Genomic DNA, 19,523 nt, shown 5'->3' with positions numbered 1-19,523 from the left:
GAGATACTATTCCAATGCTCAAGACTCTTTTCCTGGTCCAAGAGATGTTCTGTGCTTTCAAATCATCTGCACGTCTGTTCTCAGGAGTTTGAATTTTGTAGTATAAGGAAACATTTCTGTGTTCTCAGGGAATGTCTCATCTGGACTCCATTTATGAAATGCCAAGCTAATCATAATTCTCTCTGCAAACTCTTTAGCATGGTCTTTTAGAGCTGTATATCAAAAGGCCAGGGTTTATCTACATTTTTTCCTAGAAAGTTTCTTTAAAGCAAAAGAGAAAACATCTTACTTTGTGGTGTCTGGCAAAAGAAACCATAAGGAAAGGAGAAAGTAAGGCCCACACTGATAGAAGTGATTAACAACCCATAAAAACACCAAAAGATTAGTATCCAGAATATGTGGTATTTCAACAGTTTGAAAGAAATGAGTAAAGAAGCAGCAACTAATTAAGGGGGAAACGGAGTGGGGGGAGAGGTCCCGATACAAACAGGCCATTTACCCAAGAAGAAACCTGAATGGGGCAGGGGGGACAAAACATGAGCCAATGCTCCACTTCAATTGTAATCAGGGAAGCACAAATTAAAGCCACAGGGAGATGCCATTCACACCTACTAGATGGACTAAAGTTAGTAAAAATGACAAAACCAAGTATTGGGAAACAACTCATGTCTCACTAGACTCATGTCCTGAGTCCTGTCTCTCACTAGTTGGGAGAAGTATATACATCGATAAAATCACTTTGGAGAGCAATTTGTCACAACAGAGATCAGTTGCGAATGTGCATACCCTATGAGCAAGCATTTCTACTTCTAGGAGTCAGCCATGGAGAAATTTCACGCATGTGCCCAGGGCATACAGGAGACCATGGTTTCTAATAGTAAAAAAGTGGAAACCACCTAAGGGCCCACTGTCAGGTGAAATGGAGAATTGAGCTATTTTTTGTTCCCACAGTGAAACCCTGTGTATCAGTGTAGTGAGTGAGGAGACTTACATATATCAGCACAAACAGAAATTGAGTGAAAAAGTTACAAAAAGGTACAGTAGTAAGATATTCATTGTGTCCGTTTTAAAAAACAAAAACTAATACCTATCGTTATATATAGCTGTGTTATAAAAGAAGAAAAATGCGCATCAGAATGACAATACTAACTTGGGGAAAGAGGATACCTCAGGATGAGCTTTAGTGAAGCTAGCTTTGGGGGTTATGTCTGGGTACAAGAGAACAGTGAAGCAAATAGGGCCAAAAGTTAACATCTGTTCATGTTGGGTGATGGGTGCTTGCTGCTCGCTATGTTGTGTCTTCCCCCTTTTTTGGGTGCTTGAAATGTTTTAGAACTAAAGAAAGATGATACGTGGAATGAACCCACCAGAACAGAACTGTGTAGAAGTTGACTATGGACCCTTCAGTAACTGTATGACTTCCTAAAGCAAAAAGAGATTCTCTGCCTCATCCACACCTGTACTCAAACCATAATTAGAAAGTTCTTCCAGATCTCATCTTAGGATGGTTCTTGATGCCTTTCTTTGGCTAGAAGCAAAATTAAGGGTGAGTGCTCTAAACCTTTATTCGAGACCCCCCCCCCCCAGTTCCACCTGTAGACTCTTGTACTAGAATACTGTCCGTGTTTCAGGCAGGGCTTTCCCAGAGTGGGCAAATGTGCCACAGCTAGAGAACCAGCCTTTAAGATGTTGGGTTTTTGACTGCACACAATTTGGATGAGTGGTAAACAGATTTTTTTGTCCCAAATACATGTTATTACCAATTTTGGGTTTTGGGTTTTTGTTTTTTGTTTTTTTTAAGACATCTCAGTAGTTAACCATGGGCTTGGGCAGACGGAAATGAAAACAAAAAGCATTATCTTAGCAGAGTCAGTTTCCGTAGAGTCAAAGCCTACTAACTCACATCCCCTATAAAAAAGGCAGCTCTCCTGACACCACTTGCAGTGTAGTTTAAGTGACGATCATGTGTGTCCAGCGCCTAGCAGCGTAAAAGGTACATACAAATAACTCCAACTTTGCTGCTCATTTTCTTGCATGTGAACTTGAAAGGGGGGAAATAAGAGGCATAGCAGAAGTTTAGGACAAACCTAGCACTTCCTTTCCAGCTCTGAGTCTGTTACCATCCCCCAGCCAGCGCTGGTGTCTGTCTGCAAACCAGACTGAACCGACGTACTGCCGCAGCCACATACCGTAGTGTGTGCTCACCGGGGCCGCGTCGCTGTGAAAAAAGACGTGGCCTCAGCCAGCGTGAGAGCATGCCTTAGTTTCTGTCTCAGCTGACACAATTCCGATTACATTCTGGGTTTTGAATACTTTATTCTGATGAAAAAATAGAAGTTTCTTGGCAAGTTATGGCGTCTGTTGGTACCTGACCTAAAAGGCTCTCCTTGTTAGATGTCACAACTGTTGTGAACGTTTTTGCCACTCTGAGCTTTTGCATTTATGTTTGTGGTTTTTGACCAAAAAATAAGCTATGCATTCTCCCTATGATTTGTGCTGTTTGATTAATAGGAAGTTCTTTCCCAATCACTTATTTTTAAATCTTTTCATGGTTCCATTATTTACATGCAACAATCTATATATAATCTTAATAATGTTTTGTGTGTGACATGAGGTAAGGCTATAAACTGACTTTTTGATTAATAAGCATGGCACTTTTTATTAATCCATCCCTTCCTTCCCCTAGGCTTTTTGTGATATCTCCCTTTATTTGCAGTGGTTCTTTCTGAGGGAGGAAAGTGTGTTGCAGTCACTCAGAAAACTTTTCAAAAATTCACTTAACACCACTTTGCAAGATTCTGGCACATCTTGAGCAACAGAATCTTAGGTTTCCCTCTGATCATTCCTGCCCCTACTCTTTTGAGAGGCGTTAATTACGTTATATAATCTTCTCCTGTATCATTGAGGGCCTGCTTAGAGATGTGTATTCTGTTCCAGTGATAAGCTTATCCTTGTATCTGGTACACAGAGTTCTCCTTATTGAAAGATAAGAATATACATTAATATCTGGTAAAATAAGTCTCCATTCATATTTCAAAAACCTAGGGCATCTGGGTGGCTCAGTTGGTTAAATGTCTGCCTTCACCTCAGGTCATGATCTTGGGGTCCTGGGCCCACATCCAGCTCCCTGCTTAGTCAGGAGCCTGTTTCTCCCAATCCCTCTGCCCTCATCCTCGCTGATGTGTCCTCTCTCTTTCTCTCTCTCTCTCTCTCTCTCTCTCACACACACACACACACACACACAAATAAATAAATAAAATCTTTTTTAAAAAACCTTAAAAATAGCCTGGTAATATGTTTCTGCAAAATCCAGGTTGCCTGCTAGGAGAACTCCATTTCATGCTGTTTTCTCTTGTGAGTAACTTTCAGTAAGGCTTTGCTTCAAAGAGTTGTAATTTTATTAGTTCTACTTTTATACTGGCAGGACTGAAGAATCCATTTTAAAAAGAAGTTGAAAATAAAACCTTCTGGACTTGAACAAAATTTCTTTTTTCTAGTGATCTGATCTTAGAAAGTTAACCATCATCAAACCCAGCTCTGCTGGGTTTTCCAAAACGAATAGCAGTACTCAGCATTGGGTATCTGTCTGGCAGCCAGGCATTTTATTTTGCCCTTGTTTAGTTTTGCATATGTTAGATGCTATTTAGAAACTTGTTCTGAGTATCTTTTGCAAGGTGAGGATATATGTATACTCAGGAATTACCTTTTTCTGCATGCTTCTAGAACTAAACATTGGATTGGGGGATGTAGGGACAAGTGTTTGCTGCTTGAAAACACTAACGCTTAGTAAGAAATTAAAGATTATATATAATAAATAGCTTTAAATTTTGTAAGTCAGTATCATGTTAAAAATATACAAACATGGGGTGCCTGGGTGGCTCAGTGGGTTAAGCCTCTGCCTTAAGCTCAGGTCATGATCCCAGGACCCTAGGATTGAGCCCCACATGGGGCTCTCTGCCCAGCAGGGTGCCTCCTTCCCCCTCCCCCCTCTGGCTACTTCTCTGCCTACTTGTGATCTCTCTCTGTCAAATAAATATATATGTAATCTAAAAAAAAAATGTACAAACATTTGCAGGATTCAGGTTACTCTAAGACTTCATTAGTGAAACTTCTGTCAATAAATAAAATCCATTATAAACTTAAGCTCAGATTGACTTTTATCAAAATTTATTTTACCACAATTATTATACCAAGAATTAACTAAGTGTGCTTTTTAATTTTTTTTTTTTTAAAGAATGCCATTGTGTGGGGCACCTGGGTGGCTCAGTCAATTAAGCATCTCTTTTTTTTTTTTTTTAAGATTTTATTTATTTATTTATTTGTCAGAGAGAGAGAGGGTGGGAGAGCTGAAGCCGGGGGAGCAGCAGGCAGAAAGAGAAGCAGCCTCACCAGTGAGCAGGGAGCCTGACACAGGACTTAATCCCAGGACCCCGGGATCACGACCTGAGCTGAAGGCAGACGCCCAGTCAGCTGAGCCACCCAGACATCCCAAGCATCTGACTCTTGGATTTCCACTCAGGTCATGATCTCATGATTGTGGGATCTGCCTGTGTCAGGGTCCATGCTCAGTAGGGAGTCTGCGTGAGAACTCTTTCCCTCTCCCTCTGCCCCTCCCCTTCCCCCCACCACATGGGCGCACGCACGCAATGTAATCTAACCATTCAAGCTGTTACGTTTATAGTAGAGACACGTAGGGATATAAATTGTTTACCAGCAATATAAATTTTTTTTTTTTTACCTTTGAGAACACGAAAGAAAATTAGTGTTGCCATATTTTAAGATTTTATTTATTCATTTGAGAGAGAGTGAGAGCATGAGAGGGGAGAAGGTCAGAGGGAGAAGCAGACTCCCTGTGGAGCAGGAAGCCCAATGTGGGACTCAATCCCGGGACTCCAGGATCATGACCTGAGCCAAAGGCAGTTGCTTAACCAACTGAGCTACCCAGGCACCCAGTATTGTCGCATTTTAAAACCATACAAACAGAAATGCTAAATTTCAGTTTGGTGGTATTTGCTAACATTGTCAGAGCAAAGTAATGTAAATTTTTTCTAAGCTGCTAATTTTTCTGCAAATTTCCATTTTTATTCTCAAATATTTCTTGTTTTTTTTTTAAATATAATTCTGCTTTGACCTGTTCCTTATTCAGTCAGTCACGTGCACTCACTGATACACGGTTGCACGGTAATTATATACAAACCAAGTCTCATTAAAATAAATTCAACCCTAACAAAATTCTTCATACTCTTTACCATTGATTCCCCAGCCACTGGTCCACCTGAAGTTTGAAGAATTATTCTAACTCTAAGAAATTCTACTCTGTGACAAACATATGAGGGGATCCTTGGACTTTGTCATAACAACTTTTACATATTTACCCAATGGCATTCTGGTTCTGTGTGTGACCAAAAAAACTGAATAAATGCTGGACAAAATTTTAAAAATAGTTGCCCTAATGACAGCTCCTGATTCCAACTGTATGATGTTCAGTGCAGCTATATCGAGATACATTGACTAGGGGAAAAAATACACCCACTTTATCAGTTCTATTAAGCAACCCCCCTTCCCTGTCTCACTCATCTGCTTATTTGTTCACTCATTCAATTATTCAACAGATACCTGTTGGCCACCTGTGTGCCTTGAAGCACACTAAGTTCCCAGGAGCCCTTGCTAAATAAGAACCCTTTTTCTTAGAGCTTACTCTCCATTTAATTTTGAGCATACATGAAGATTTCAGAACTTGCTCCCTTTAATTCTAATCTGTTAAGTTTTCTTTATTATAAAATATTACAAACACTCAGCCATATGCCAAAAATAATATAATAAATACCCAAGTACTATCACACAGGTTTAACTAACTTAACATTTTGCCATGTTTGCTTCAAATCTCTCCAGCTGTAACCATATAACTCAAAATTGGTTGTGTTATGCTGTGTATATTATGCACATTTTGTACCTTTATTGCATATCTATAGGTCCAGAAAGAATATGGTATTTTATGTGTTTTTTTATTTTACAAAAATGATCTCATATGGTGTGTCTACCTTTTTGCAGTTGGGTTTTGGGGTGTTTTTCTATTCAGCATTTTTCTGATAATTGTCCCATGTTGACACGTGCAGGTGTAGTTCATTTCATGAAAGCACTGTGTAATACTCCATTTTGTGAATGGTGTATTTCTCCATTCCTTTGCTGATGGATACCCAACTCAGATCGTTTCAATTGTTTGATATCATGACCCAGCAGTTCACTGAGCATCATTATGTATAAGTTTTCTTGTAAACATGTTCAAGTGGCTCTGTCAGATGTAAGCCTAGTATCAGACATGGTAGACCATAGGCTGTGCCTGTTTTCAATTTTACTCTATCACAGCATGGTCCAAGATGGCTGAGTCACTTCTAAATCTGTTTTAAGTAAGGCGTAGGTTCAAATCCTGTTGCTAGGCTATCAAATTCTTAGCTTCTCTGTTGTTTGACTTTACTATACCATATTTAAATTATTTTTATTTGATCTAAACAGTGATAGATAATGGGTGACTTCATTTTTTATTAGAATTTTATTATTTCATCTGTTATAAAGGTTTAGGCATGAATGAATACAGTAGCAAATTATACAGGCTTTTTCAATGACAAAGAACATATTTTCTGACATTCTTGTCAGTCTGCCAATCATTTAACTTACTTTTAAATGCACTTGAAATTAGTATTAAGTGCTTGAGTTTGAGTAACTACATTAGTGACTTGAGAAACCATGACATTTTAATTATTCTGTTGTTAAAACCATAAATTTCACTTAACTTTATAATCTGTGTTAAGAGTGTTAGCTTAATAGCCTATTTTGAAAAGACGTTACATACAGATTTAAAATCTAGTAATGAGTATAAGCTTTTCTTTCCCTTGAAATAGTTTACAACTAAGCAAATGAAATATCACAAATAAGCAAAGAGCTTTGAACAGGTCTGAGCTTTGCAAACGCTAGAGCTTTGTTTCATAATTTTTAGTTATGTAAGTAATTAAGAGGTTGTATTTTCTCATCCTTTTTATGTGTTTCTCTCAAGTGCTTTAAGCAGTAGATTGAATTTTAGCTGCGGCAGATGTATCATGCAGAGAGTATCCTGGCTTAAATTCTGAAGTGCTCTCACTCCTGCTCGCTTCCCCTTGAAATCGTCTAGAAAGAAGTTGGCACATTATTTTGCGGATGTTACTGGACATCAGGAAATACATGACTGGATCTAAGCAGCTATTGAAAGATGAGAAAACCAACATGATCTCATTGGTTTTGTGAATGATTTCCTTCCAATAGCAAGATGGGCTATTTAGCTGTGAAGATATATAGACAAATCGGAAGGCATGATAGGGAACAAAACATACAGTAAAAATGATAAGTACGATAAAGGAATTCCGGGCTGTTTTGGCATATTTACCAGAATTGGGAAATTTTGACCTCCTTTTGGAAATCCTTAGTAGATTCTTGCCGATCTTAATATATGAAAGAATTATTAGTAAGAAAATTAGCCAGAACATTACCACAAGAACGTAATTAAAAATTGCTTCTCCTTTGGCATTATGCTTCTCTCTGTAATGGAAACACACTGTGGAATTATGATTTCCTTTAAGGGTTAAGGTAATCATAGCTAAAAATCCAGCAAGAGCAACTGTCCATACTGTACAGCAAACGTAAATACTTTGTTTGGTTGTTACCGCCCTTCGTTGTTGTACAGACCGATTAATTTTTATGTAGCGATCCAAACTGATAAATCCAAGCAAAATAATGCTAATGTACATGTTCATATAAAATAGTGTTCCCACAACCTTGCAAAGGATCACACCGAGTGTCCACTGGTTCCCGTTAATGTGATACATTATTCGGAAAGGCAGGCAGAAGATCAGTAAGAGATCTGCAATAGCTACATTCAGTAGGTAAATCTGTATGGAATTTCTTTTGCGGTGGATACCCAGAAATACATAGAGGGCAATTATGTTTCCAACCAGTCCCACGATGAAAATAACAGAGTAGGATATTGTTAACAGGCTGGAGAGTAGTTTCTCATCCATGGGACAGGTACCGTTTGGAGTAGCAGTAATACCAGGTTGATTGGGACTGCTTGGGTCTCCTGAGTGGTTCAGCCCTTGGATGCTATGACTGGCCATAAAGCTGTCTTTCTGGGAGGCGGAAGGCCAGCTGCCGGTTGAAGCACTCATCGTCGTTACCATGTGACTTCTCATTGTCCAGTGTAGGGATCAAAAAGCAGAGGTGCTCAAAGACATGTTCCTTGTGTGTAGCTTTTATGTCTTCAGATTTTACCTGCAACAGAATGCAGCATCAAGTCATTTGTCATTTTAATAGCAGTTGCTTTAACTCAAAGCCCAAATAATCCATGATTGATTTTTAGACATGAGAAACTTTGACTATCTATGCTACGTATATAGCAGCATTACCATATCATAAAACAAGCAGTAAATGTAGGAGAGTCTTAAGGAATGTCCTGCTCTAACTTTTCCTATGGCTGCAGTATACGTTCAAGGTTTATTTCACTTTCCACAGGGAGTTTTTTATAGGAACAGAGAACAGAGACGGAGGTAAAGAGAAGTGACAGCTCACATTGCTTAAAGATAAGGGACATCCCTAAGGTAGTTACAGCCATGAGTGAACTGGGCCCACTGCTGACCGCTGCCCACCTTCTTGCCTTGACGCCTTCCCTTGGATATGGTGTTCATTCATTTTGACAAGGGTTACCACATAGCATAAGACAGATAAACTGTGGCAGTCTTCCATTCCAAGATATAAATAGGAAAGAGTCCTCAATCTCCTCCTTTGCAACTTAAGACTGAGTTGGGCGTATTAAAATCATTTGCCTGCGGGGCAAGCAGACCAAGAGAGCAGAGCACCTGCCTCCTTAGGCAGACTTGTTGTAACACTGCAACAGGAGAGCAAAACAGCCAAACAAAACCAAGTCAGATGGCAATAGCCACCAGTTGGGCCAGGCAGTCTCCTGACCTAGAAATCTAGAGTGATAGTGAGATGGAAAACAGGATGTACATTCCAGGATTTTGAAAAAAGTAACTGCAGCTTACTGTGCCCTGTGTTAGGCGACTGTTGCTAGAACCTTGTAAGAGATAGAGTGTGGATTCCACTTGTTCGTGGCAACAGAGAATGTTAACAATGCTACCTGTTCTTGGCCTTTTCCTGGGCATTGATTGATATGAAGAACTCAGCCTGGGAGACCATCCTAAGGAGCAAGAAGACATGAAGAGAAGGTTCCAGGAGGTCTCATCACCTTCCTTTCTTAGAGCGACTGCCCCATTTCTCTACAGCGACATCTTAGCAGATGTAACATAAAGATGTTCAGAGCAAGGTTACCAAAATCAGACCTAACTCTGTGACCTTGATCAAACCAATTAATCTTTTCTAAGCCTTCATTTTCTTATCTGTAGAAATACACAATGTGTATGAAGAACTTAACACTAGCACATAAAAGTACTCCATGAAAATTAGCTTTAAAAAAAAAAAACACCTTTGGACGAATCTCCCTTTAGTAAATATTTCACACCTGGCTAAATACTACATGGAAAACAAAGGTGACCAAGACCACGTTCCTGCTGTCAGTAAACGTTTTTGTAGGCATGTACATTCAGATTCTGAATGCTATCATGTAAAGTGCATTTGAATTACAGTAACTTCTTGATGTGGCATGATACACAGAGAAAAAACATTTGGAAGAACTTATCTTTTCTTAAAAGTCTGTCTATAATTTGATCGAGAAGAAACCATGCCATTGAGGGTAAAATTCCAGTTTAAAATATTGTCAAAGAGGGAAAATTGATTCCAGGGAAGAGGAACCAACTGATAAAGAGGAAGTTATGTAATCCCTGGTGAGGGCCTATCTGCAGAGTTCAGGTCTGTCCTGTGTCTCTACTGCAGGAAGACCGATGTCGGCGATGTTTATAGAAACTAACAGGCATGTTTCTGGTGATCTGAGATTTTAAAAGGAAAGGGCCATCTAGGAAGAATGGCGGGCTGCCAAAAAATGAAGCTGATAAATGCAATCTAGATTACCAGGAAGAGGAAAAGGGTGCCTGAAGGAGGGATTTGCATTGTGTGGTTACATGGGGAGCTTGCAGAAGCTCAGGTAGAAACCTCTCATTGCCCCCCAGTGAAGAGGAACTTAATGGCAAGTGATAGGATTTTGAGAGCTCAGACAGCCAAAATGACTGTGAGAACTCCTCTGTAAGTAGTTCTTTGGTTTGGTTTGGGTTTTTTTCCTCCTCCCGTGCTGTATTTTAAACCCCGTTAGGGTTCAGAACCAAGTCCTTTTCGTTTGCCTCTCAGCCCAATAAATATTATTGAATAAAAGAGGGAATTTAGTGGAAAAGTAGGTGAAGTTGTACATGAGGATCTCAAAATCAGCTGTTCAAGCACAGGAGGGGCTTGAGCTGTAGTAAGAAACGAAATCGCAATTGACTGTGGTTGCTGTGGCTGCAGCAAGAACCAAACCCCTTCTTTGGCTGAATTTGTAGACACAGAGTGCCTTAGATGAAGACCATTACTACTAATCTGAGGGGTGTTACTGCCAGTCCCAAGCTGGGAGGGCCTCTGGGCCTCACCTGGAATGCAGTGTTTCATCCCAACAGCACACGTGGAAACAGGCATAGAACGAAAGGGGAGAAAAGCCCAAATCATGTCATACGAGCAAGCTGAAGGAAACAAGCACCCAATTCTGGAGATGGGAACACTTTGCAGAGCCACGGAGAAAAGAATTTCACCTTGTGATCTGTGTTTTCAGAAAGCAGAACAAGGACTACTGACTGGAAACTGCAGAGACAGATGTGGCTTCCTATTAAGGAAATGCTGTTTTAGAATGAAACAGGCTATCTTGGGAGGCAATAGGGGTCTCAGCCCCAGACATCTCGAGATAACCACTGATTGGGTGCTTTGTAGAAGAGACTCTCAGTGCCTCTCAGCCCCAGCTGCTTATTAGAATCCTTTTGAGGACTTTTTAAGGGTATCCATGCCTGGCTCCAACCCCAGATCTCCTGATTTAATTGGTCTGCAGTGGGCTCCAGGCAGTGGTTTCCTTTAAAAGCTCCTCAGAGGATTCTAATCTGCAGCCAGAATTGAACCCTTGAGCTAGATGGCTGGACCACTAACTAATATTTATTTAGCAGTTGCCATGTACTGGACAGTGTGTTAAGCACATTGATATTACTTCATTTGCATAATCCTCATTGTAACCTCGTGAGGTAGGTATTCCAAAAGAGGTAATGAGAGATCAAGAAGTTGCCAACTTTACCCGTGACCATGCAGCTCTTAAATGGCATTACCAGAGCTGGAACTCAGATCTGCCTAGCTTTTAGGGTCCATGATCCTTTTCGCTAAACCTCACTCTTCCTAATCACATAGGATCAGCATTTTCTTTTTTAATGCTGAGTCCTGTCAGCAGTATCTAGACATGGTTCCTTTAACATTATTATCCACATTAATGATTTTTTAAAAGATTTTATTTTTAAGTAATCTACGTTCGATGTGGGGGCTTAAACTTACAACCTCAAGATCAAGAGTCACATGCTCTACCGACTAAGCCAGCCAGGTGCCCCTCACAGCAGCAATTTTAAGAAGAGATTATACTTCTAGCTTTACTTCTTTAGAAAAAGGTCTTACTCTTCTCATTTGCTCTGTCCATTTTAGTAAGTAAAGAAGTCCAGCATTTATAGTATCACAAATCATTCATCAGAATGTTCAGCAGATCTCCCAGAGCATATCTTTTCAAACTTACTTCTAGGCCTGAAAGCCATCATCAAGATATTTCTAGGGGCACCTGGGTGGCTCAGTGGGTTAAGCCGCTGCCTTCGGCTCAGGTCATGATCCCAGGGTCCTGGGATCGAGCCCCGCATCAGGCTCTCTGCTCAGCCGGGAGCTTGCTTCCTTCTCTCTCTCTCTGCCTGCCTCTCTGCCTGCTTGTGATTTCTCTCTGTCAAATAAATAAATAAAATCTTAAAAAAAAAAAAAAGATATTTCTAGAAAGCCATCCTCAAGATATTTCTACAAAGCACATATCCTGAAACCATTTGCTCCAGCTTCAATCTGCCAATAAAATAAATTAGTAATAGTTGGACAGGGTTGCCAATAGACCTTTCTGGTTTTGCTCTATTTGTAAGCTTAAAGAAAATAAAGCAAAAGCAATGCATTTGTTTAAATAGTAACAGTGGCCATCATTTAGAGCCATGTATTAGATGGCTAGTGTCCAGTCATTTATTAACAAATTCACAGATTACATTCTGTTTTACACTTTATGGCTGATTTTCACCTCCTTTACAATGTGTCACTCACTCACTGTTCTTAAGGCCATTTATTGATGTTTTTAAAACTACTCATTTAAGAATGGCCAATGAGAACAAGAAACAAACCACTGTATTTGCCCAGTGGACAAATTTCCCAGTGGGTGTTACTTGTGACTTGTGTCATATTGACATGGTCACAATGGTTTTCTGAGAGTAGATGGTAAAGGTTTTTTTTTTTTTTTTAAGGCTGTTACTTGATAAATCCTCATGCTTGTCCCCCTGTGTTAGTGTTGCGTTGTACCCAGCACCACCACCCCCCTGGCCAGTAGTTGCCAACTGACTCATGTCCATAGACATGTAGAAGCCTCAGCTTCTGTAGTGGAGGCCAGCGCCCAACACATTCTATTGTGGCCTCCAAAGAGTCCAAGGTTTTAAATGCATTCTGGGTATGTTTGTGAAAACATCATATTGCTATGTAAAAATACATACCTATTTGGCAGTAATGGCAATGGCAGCAACCTTTCACTGTAGTTTGACTTGCTGGCCACTGAGTCATTCAGGCCATGCTTCAAAGGTCACATTAATTGCTGCATACAGAATTACAATTGGAAGCATGTTACTGGAAATAATACTATTACTAGTTCGTTACATTTTGTTATAAACTTATCTGTGTCTAAAAAAGCATTTGGAAACATTTCAGTTGAAGTAACTACCACGTATTTTGCTTTTTCTTTTTTCTAATATTCACCTCATTTACTTCAGAAACACCCAACTTAAAATTTAATTCATCTGGCAATTACCATAAAATAGTAACAATACAATAAAGCACAACTGGTGGCAAATAGGGAAACAGCAAAACAATAACGTTAGTGATCATTTATAATACATTGGAGATAAAGTTCATTGCATATGAAAATAACTCTTATTGGGTTCAAGTGGCCCTGCAAGTCTTCATGGCAATATACAAAAGACAGCATAAGCAACATGACGATATTGATAATACGAGCTTCAGTACCCACAGTGACCTACAGTACTTCCAGTAACTAAGAGGACAGCCTCATTTTAAGTCAAATCAAGGCAGAGAGGTCTCATTCAAGCAGTTGACTCAGGTCTCTTTAAGCAAAGCGCTGCTAGTCACCAAAAAGCAGGTTTCACTTTTAGTATTCAATCAAATTTTAACTGAAATAATGGGTCATTTATAGAGTTGAAATCAAGGAGTACTCACAGGTCAGGCTCTCTTGCAGTAGAAGGAGCAGAACCCCAAGCTTCCCTAAACACAGAGACTTGTCTTTGTATGTCAGCTGGGCTCCTCCATCCGGTCGTGGTACAATTGGTTGAGGTTGCCTTTTTTTTATATTTGCATGTGGTAACAAGGGTTTTTTTTCCCCTTTTCTTTCTTTCTTCAATATGCCATCCCTCCGATTCCTTGTGAAAATGTTCAGAAGCCCGCTAGCATGCAGCCATTGTATGTGTAAGCTCAGTCAACACTTAACCTTTAGAAAATCATTTCTATCTTTCATTTGAATACCTTTCACCTTCACAATTGTGGGAGGTTTTCCCTTGTCCCTCCCCCAAACAAAGAAGTTTTATAAATTGTAAGCAGAGTTATGCATTCTCTGTTTTTGCTAAGAAATGAGGCATAGTAAGCACTGAATATGTTTCTTTCAGGATTCATTTTAGAAATTAAGTTTTTCACATAAAATGGCATTCCTGTATTGAATTGTACTAATATCAGTAACAGATTATTAGATATTAGAATTATTTTATTCCTAAGGGGCTTTTTAAAGTTTTATTTGGCCTGTACATTATTTTAGTAGATTTTCATGGATCCCTTTAAGACCTTGGATTTATTTTCTAAAACAATGTTACAGTCAGGACTAGATGAAATTTACGATTGTATTCTCCCCTTTTTATTACTACAATAAATTCTCCCAAGTAAACTGAAATCTCTGTTTTAAAGAAAATAATGAAGGGATTCTACAGTTTTTATTTTTAGTCCAGTATTTAATGACTGTCCATCTATGTAACTGCTGGCCCTGCAGTTTCATGGCATTTCCCCTTTTTCCTTGTCATCTGAAGTGAAAGATTAGTTTTTATCCTCCCCGTAATTGTTACCCTACAGCTTTGTTTACCCTAAATGGTATTTAACTCATTAGGCTTTATCTAACATTCTCATTATTTCTGGGTGCATTCACTCTTCTGAACTCATATTCTCCAGAGCTTTTGGTTTGTTATGAATATGACACATAGGACAAAATATTTTAAAATTGCTAGAATGAAAATACTTCATAGCTCTTACTTCCCCTTAGAACTCCTGAGAAGGAAGAGGGTTACTGTGTTGGTCTGGCAGGAATTTTGTGTGTGCGCGCAGAGTTTAAAAAAAAAAAGAAAGAAAGAAAGAGAAAAAAACCGGATAGTATTAAACTTGCTTTCTTAATGATTTTTGAACAGTTCAGTACTATTAAGTATATTCTTGTGCAGCAGATCTTTGGAACTTTTTCATCATGCAAAAGTGAAAGTCTACACTCACTGAACACTAATTCCATTTCCCTACCCTTGGCAATTCCCTTTCTACTTGATATGATTTGGGCTATTGTAGATAATTCATTTGAGTGGAATCATATACTGTACTTCTCCCGCTGGCTTTTTTTGTTGTTGAGCATAATATCCTCAAGGTTCACCCCATGTTACAGCATGTGACATGACTTCCTTCTTTTTAAGGCCACACAATGTTTCACTGTATGTATATATATATCACATGTTCTTTCTCCATTCACCTGTCAATGGACATTTGGATTGCTTCCACCCCTAGGCTGTTGGGAATAATGCTGTGATAAACAAGGCTGTGCAAATATATTTTGGTGCTTATGACAGAGTTTTTTTTTTAATAACTAAATAGGTATTTATTAGCATTCTGTTTACTAAATCTAATATAAATGTTTTTTATGTTATACCAGCTATTTTTCTACACCTTAGCCTCCATTTGCAAAATACTAATTCTGCTTTAATCTTCAGTGCTCTGGTGACCCTACTGTGACCAGATTCGAGTATACATACAGTCCCCAACTTACAGCGGTTCAACTTAGGATTTTTTGACTTTGCAATTATGCAGAAGCAATATGCATTCAGTAGAAACCTCACTTCAAATTTTGGTGTCTTCCCAGTCAAGCGATAGGTGGCCCAATCCTCTTTCGTATTGGCTGGACCATGGCAGTGAGCCACAGCTCCCAGTCAGGCACAGCATCATAAGCATCAGCAACCAGTATACATTTAACCATTCGGTAGCTGTGCAATCATTCTCTTTTTCACTCTGGATATAGTAGCCAATAAATTACCTGATATACTTAGCACTTTATTATAAAATACGCTTTGTGTCAGATGAGTTTGCCCACCTGGAGGCTAATGTAAGTATTCTGAGCATGTTTAAGGTAGGCTGGGCTAAGCTGTGACATTCAGGAGGCTTGATGTATTAACTGCATTTTCAACTTACAGTATTTTCAACTTATGATGAATTTATCAGGGCATAACCCCATTGTAAGTTCAGGAAGATCTGTAATCTTTCTCTGGTTCTTCCCTTACATGAGCTTTTTCCTATTCATTCTGAGCTTTCTACGTTCTGTCTCTCATTCTTTGCTCATTCTCATGTATCCTCTTCCTCCTTTGTTGGTATCTTAGCTCATCATTTATATAAAGATGAAAGTAGAAAAGCATAAATAAATGGATACGTTTGTCGGGCACCATCCATTACTGATATCACCATCCTCTCTCCATCTAAATCCCAATCCTGGTTAAATTCAGCTCATCACCTACTCCAGACTGGAACCCTGCTGGCTGAAATGAGGACTACTAGGTAACACCCAATTGTGTTGATCGTTCTCACTTAGCATTCATGACCACAAACCTCAAGTGAACCTCAGCGCTGCCAGCAGTCCTGCTATATTTCCTTAGTCTATTGGTTCTCAAAGCATAGCGCCCATGATCAACATCACTCAAGAGCTTGTTGGAAATGCATGTTCTTGACCTTATCCCAGACCTTATGATCAAAAACTGGGGGGGTGGAAGCCAGCAAACCCATGTGATTCTGAGGCTGAAGTTTGAGAACCACTGCCTTAGTCAATCCATTGTCCCATTCTTTGAAAATATTTTTCCACACCTTCACACTGCTCAAGTTGCCAACAACCCCCTCTCCTTCCTCACTCCCGCCTGAAGATCACTTTTATTTCAACGTAAATAGAAAACAGAAGTACTCAGAAGAGAACTTCCTCGTACTCCTACATCCCCATCTGCTTGCATCTACAGGTGCTCCCGGACTCTGCCTTCCTCAGTGTCACTGGGGCCAACCCCTCTCCCCAGCTACACACTATATCCTATCCCTTCTTTCTCCCGAGTCCTGTTTTCCTCTCCACGGGGTCTTTCCCATCGGCACACAAGTGTCTCTCTCTCTCTCTCAAAGACAAAACAAAAACCTCCCTGAAAATCTCTAGATGCTGCTGTGGACCCCCCAATCATACTGTTACATGAAACTTTTGAATATCTGTATGTATTTTCTTATTTTCATAAAAGATAACAAACACTGGAAGGATAAACCAAAAAATAATACAAATACTTACAAAAGAGGAAGGAGAGAATAAGGGGAAGGAGAAGGTACAAAAGCTAGACCTCTCCGAATGACATTTGTTTACAGTGTAGACTTTGGAATTATGTACATGTTTTATTTTTTAAAGATTTTATTTATTTATTTGAGGCAGAGCATGAGTAGGGTGGGTAGGGGCAGAGGGAGAGGGACAAGCGGACTCTCTGCTGAGCAGGGAGCCCGATGTGAGCCTCAATCCCAGGACCCCGAGATCATGACCTGAGCCGAAGGCAGACACTTGACCGACTGAGCCACCCAGGCACCCATGTGCATGTTTTATATAATCCAAACACCAAAAGTCAAAATCTAATTCAAACAAATTGGCCTCATTGGGTAACAAACTGAAAGCATAACCACAAAGAGAATTCTTTTAAATGACTTTAGTGTGGGTTTTGGGGTGCCTGGGTGGCTCTGTCGGTCAAAACGTTGAACTCTTGATTTCACCTCAGATCATGATCTCAGGTTTGTGAGATGGAGTCCCACGTTGGACTCCACACTCAACATGGAGTCCACTTGAGAGTATTTCCCTCTCCCTCTACCCCTCCCCCCACTCGTGCTTTTTCTCTCTCTCTTAAATCAAATCTTTTTAAAAATAAGGTGGGGTTGTTGTTTTCTTTCTCTTTTTTTTTTTTTTTTACATATTTTAGACTCAGAGAAAAGTTCCGATAGTAATACAAAGAATTCCCATCACCTTTCACTCAAATTCCTCATGTTAACATTTTTCTACGTTGGTTTTACCTTTCTCAGTTTTTCACTCTTCTCTCTTTATCCATCTATATAGTTCCTAAAAATAAGGAATTCTCTAAATAGCCACAGTAAAATGATCAAAGTCGGGAAATTTATGTAATCCACAGACCTTGTCCCAATTTCATCAAGAGTCCTAATAATATCCTTTATAGCAAAAATAAAAACAAGATTATGTATCGCATTTTAGCTGTTCAGTTTTTTCTGTCTCTTTTGATCCCTTTCATCTGAAACAGTATTTGAAGAATATGGGCATGGGCCCAGTACTCTCTAGAATGCCCTTCAGTTTGGGTTGGTCTGATGTTTCCTCACGATTCGATGCAGTTATGTCCTTTGACACAAATACCACAGAGTGTTGCTGAGTGCTTGTCAGTGAAGGAAGCATGTACTCTTAATTAGTCCCACTATTAGCAGTAGTAACTTTGATAGGAGTGTCTGCCAGGTTGCTTCTCTGGAAAATTACTATTTTACCTTTTGTAGTTAATAAATATCCTCTGGGGAGTTACTCTGAGATTATACAAATATCCTGTCACTCTTCAGACTTTTACCCACTAGTAACTACCTTTTGATGGTTCTCACTTGCATCCGTTATCATGATAATAACTGCCAAATGATTATTTCTAGTGCCAGAATTTCTTTTACATTGATTAATTGGTTTTATACTTACATGAAAGATTCTCCTCCTCTCTGTTTATTTACTTATTTACATCAGCACAGACTCATGAATTCTTACTTTATTCAATAGCAAAACAGTAATTTGACTGGACATCCTGGTTAGGATATATCATAAGAACAAAAAGAACCACAAAAAAATCTTAAACAACGTATGGTGGTTTTGTTGTTACTGGTAATGTAGGTACTTTTATATACACACTCTAGGGGATAAAGCAAATGAGTAATTATCTTAATGTCATTAGGTACCAATATTACTTGACAAAATCAAAGAAGTTAAGTAAAAACTCTATTTTTAAAAAACTATATATTAGTATGAATTGATATTTCTCCTTCTAAAAAATACACAGTTTTTTTGACTCTGTCCACTGAAAAGTCAAAGCAGGGATGACCCAGTAATGATAACATACCTAATGAATATATTGTGAATTTAAATACTGTTTCCCACTAAACAGAAATGAGAGTGCATGGAGAAATGGTTTGTTCCAGATGTGGGGCAAGAAATGCACAAGACAAACCTCGGACATCTTCTGCCTAAAAGCAAGGAACTTCGCAGAGGTTTAGAGTCTTACAAAAGGGCATGAGAGCTGACTTAAAGGAGCTCCTGATGGCTAGAAAATGGGATAATTTGAGCATCAAAATGAATAATGGCTATAATTGGTTAAATGTATCAAACATATACAAACCTATAAATTCACAATAGTACCCAAAAAATCCTTCATTGATCACCTTTGGAGTTTACCTGGCAACCAACTTATTCTGGAAATCGTTCATGGTGGCTTTATTCATAATAACCCCAAACTAGACACAGCCCAAATGTTTCTCAATAGGAGAATGGACAAACTGTGATATATTCATACAGGGAATATTTACTCAGCAATAAAAGAAATGAACCACTGATCACAACAAAATGGATGAATCTCAGAAACAGGCTGAGTGAGAGAAGCCTTATATAAAAGAGTACATACTATATGGCTTTGTGTATATGCAGTTCTAGTATAAGCAAAACAAACTTATTTTTTTTCAGAATAAGCAAATAACAGAATAGTCATTTGCACTAGGGGTGTGGGAGCAGAGGTTGAGTGGTAAGAGGGCAAGGGAGGTTTCTGGGATGATAACATCTTGATAGGGATACAGGTTACACAGTTCTATGCTGTCAAAATTCTCCAGTGGTACTCTTAAGATTTATGCATTTCACAGCA

At 39.1% G+C, this 19,523-nt stretch overlaps 2 protein-coding genes across 14 annotated transcripts in view; one reads left to right on the top strand and one right to left on the bottom strand.

The window, feature by feature from the left end:
* CASK (calcium/calmodulin dependent serine protein kinase) overlaps positions 1–19,523 on the top strand; it is a 358,718-nt gene that overhangs the window by 204,915 nt on the left and 134,280 nt on the right. The gene's annotated exons all lie outside the window — the stretch shown is intronic.
* On the bottom strand, positions 6,532–13,629 carry GPR34 (G protein-coupled receptor 34). The gene is made up of 3 exons (XM_059158578.1): positions 13,498–13,629; positions 12,762–12,859; positions 6,532–8,298 (listed from the first exon to the last, which is right to left on the bottom strand). Exon 3 carries the CDS (start codon positions 8,217–8,219, stop codon positions 7,056–7,058), a length of 1,164 nt encoding a protein of 387 aa, XP_059014561.1. The 5' UTR covers positions 8,220–8,298; positions 12,762–12,859; positions 13,498–13,629; the 3' UTR covers positions 6,532–7,055.

Source organism: Mustela lutreola, chromosome X (assembly GCF_030435805.1).
Source record: "Mustela lutreola isolate mMusLut2 chromosome X, mMusLut2.pri, whole genome shotgun sequence".
In the NCBI taxonomy this organism is placed as follows: Eukaryota; Metazoa; Chordata; class Mammalia; order Carnivora; family Mustelidae; genus Mustela; species Mustela lutreola.
The sequence above is the reverse complement of the archived record's forward strand: the minus strand, read 5'-3'. Positions and strand labels throughout refer to the sequence as shown.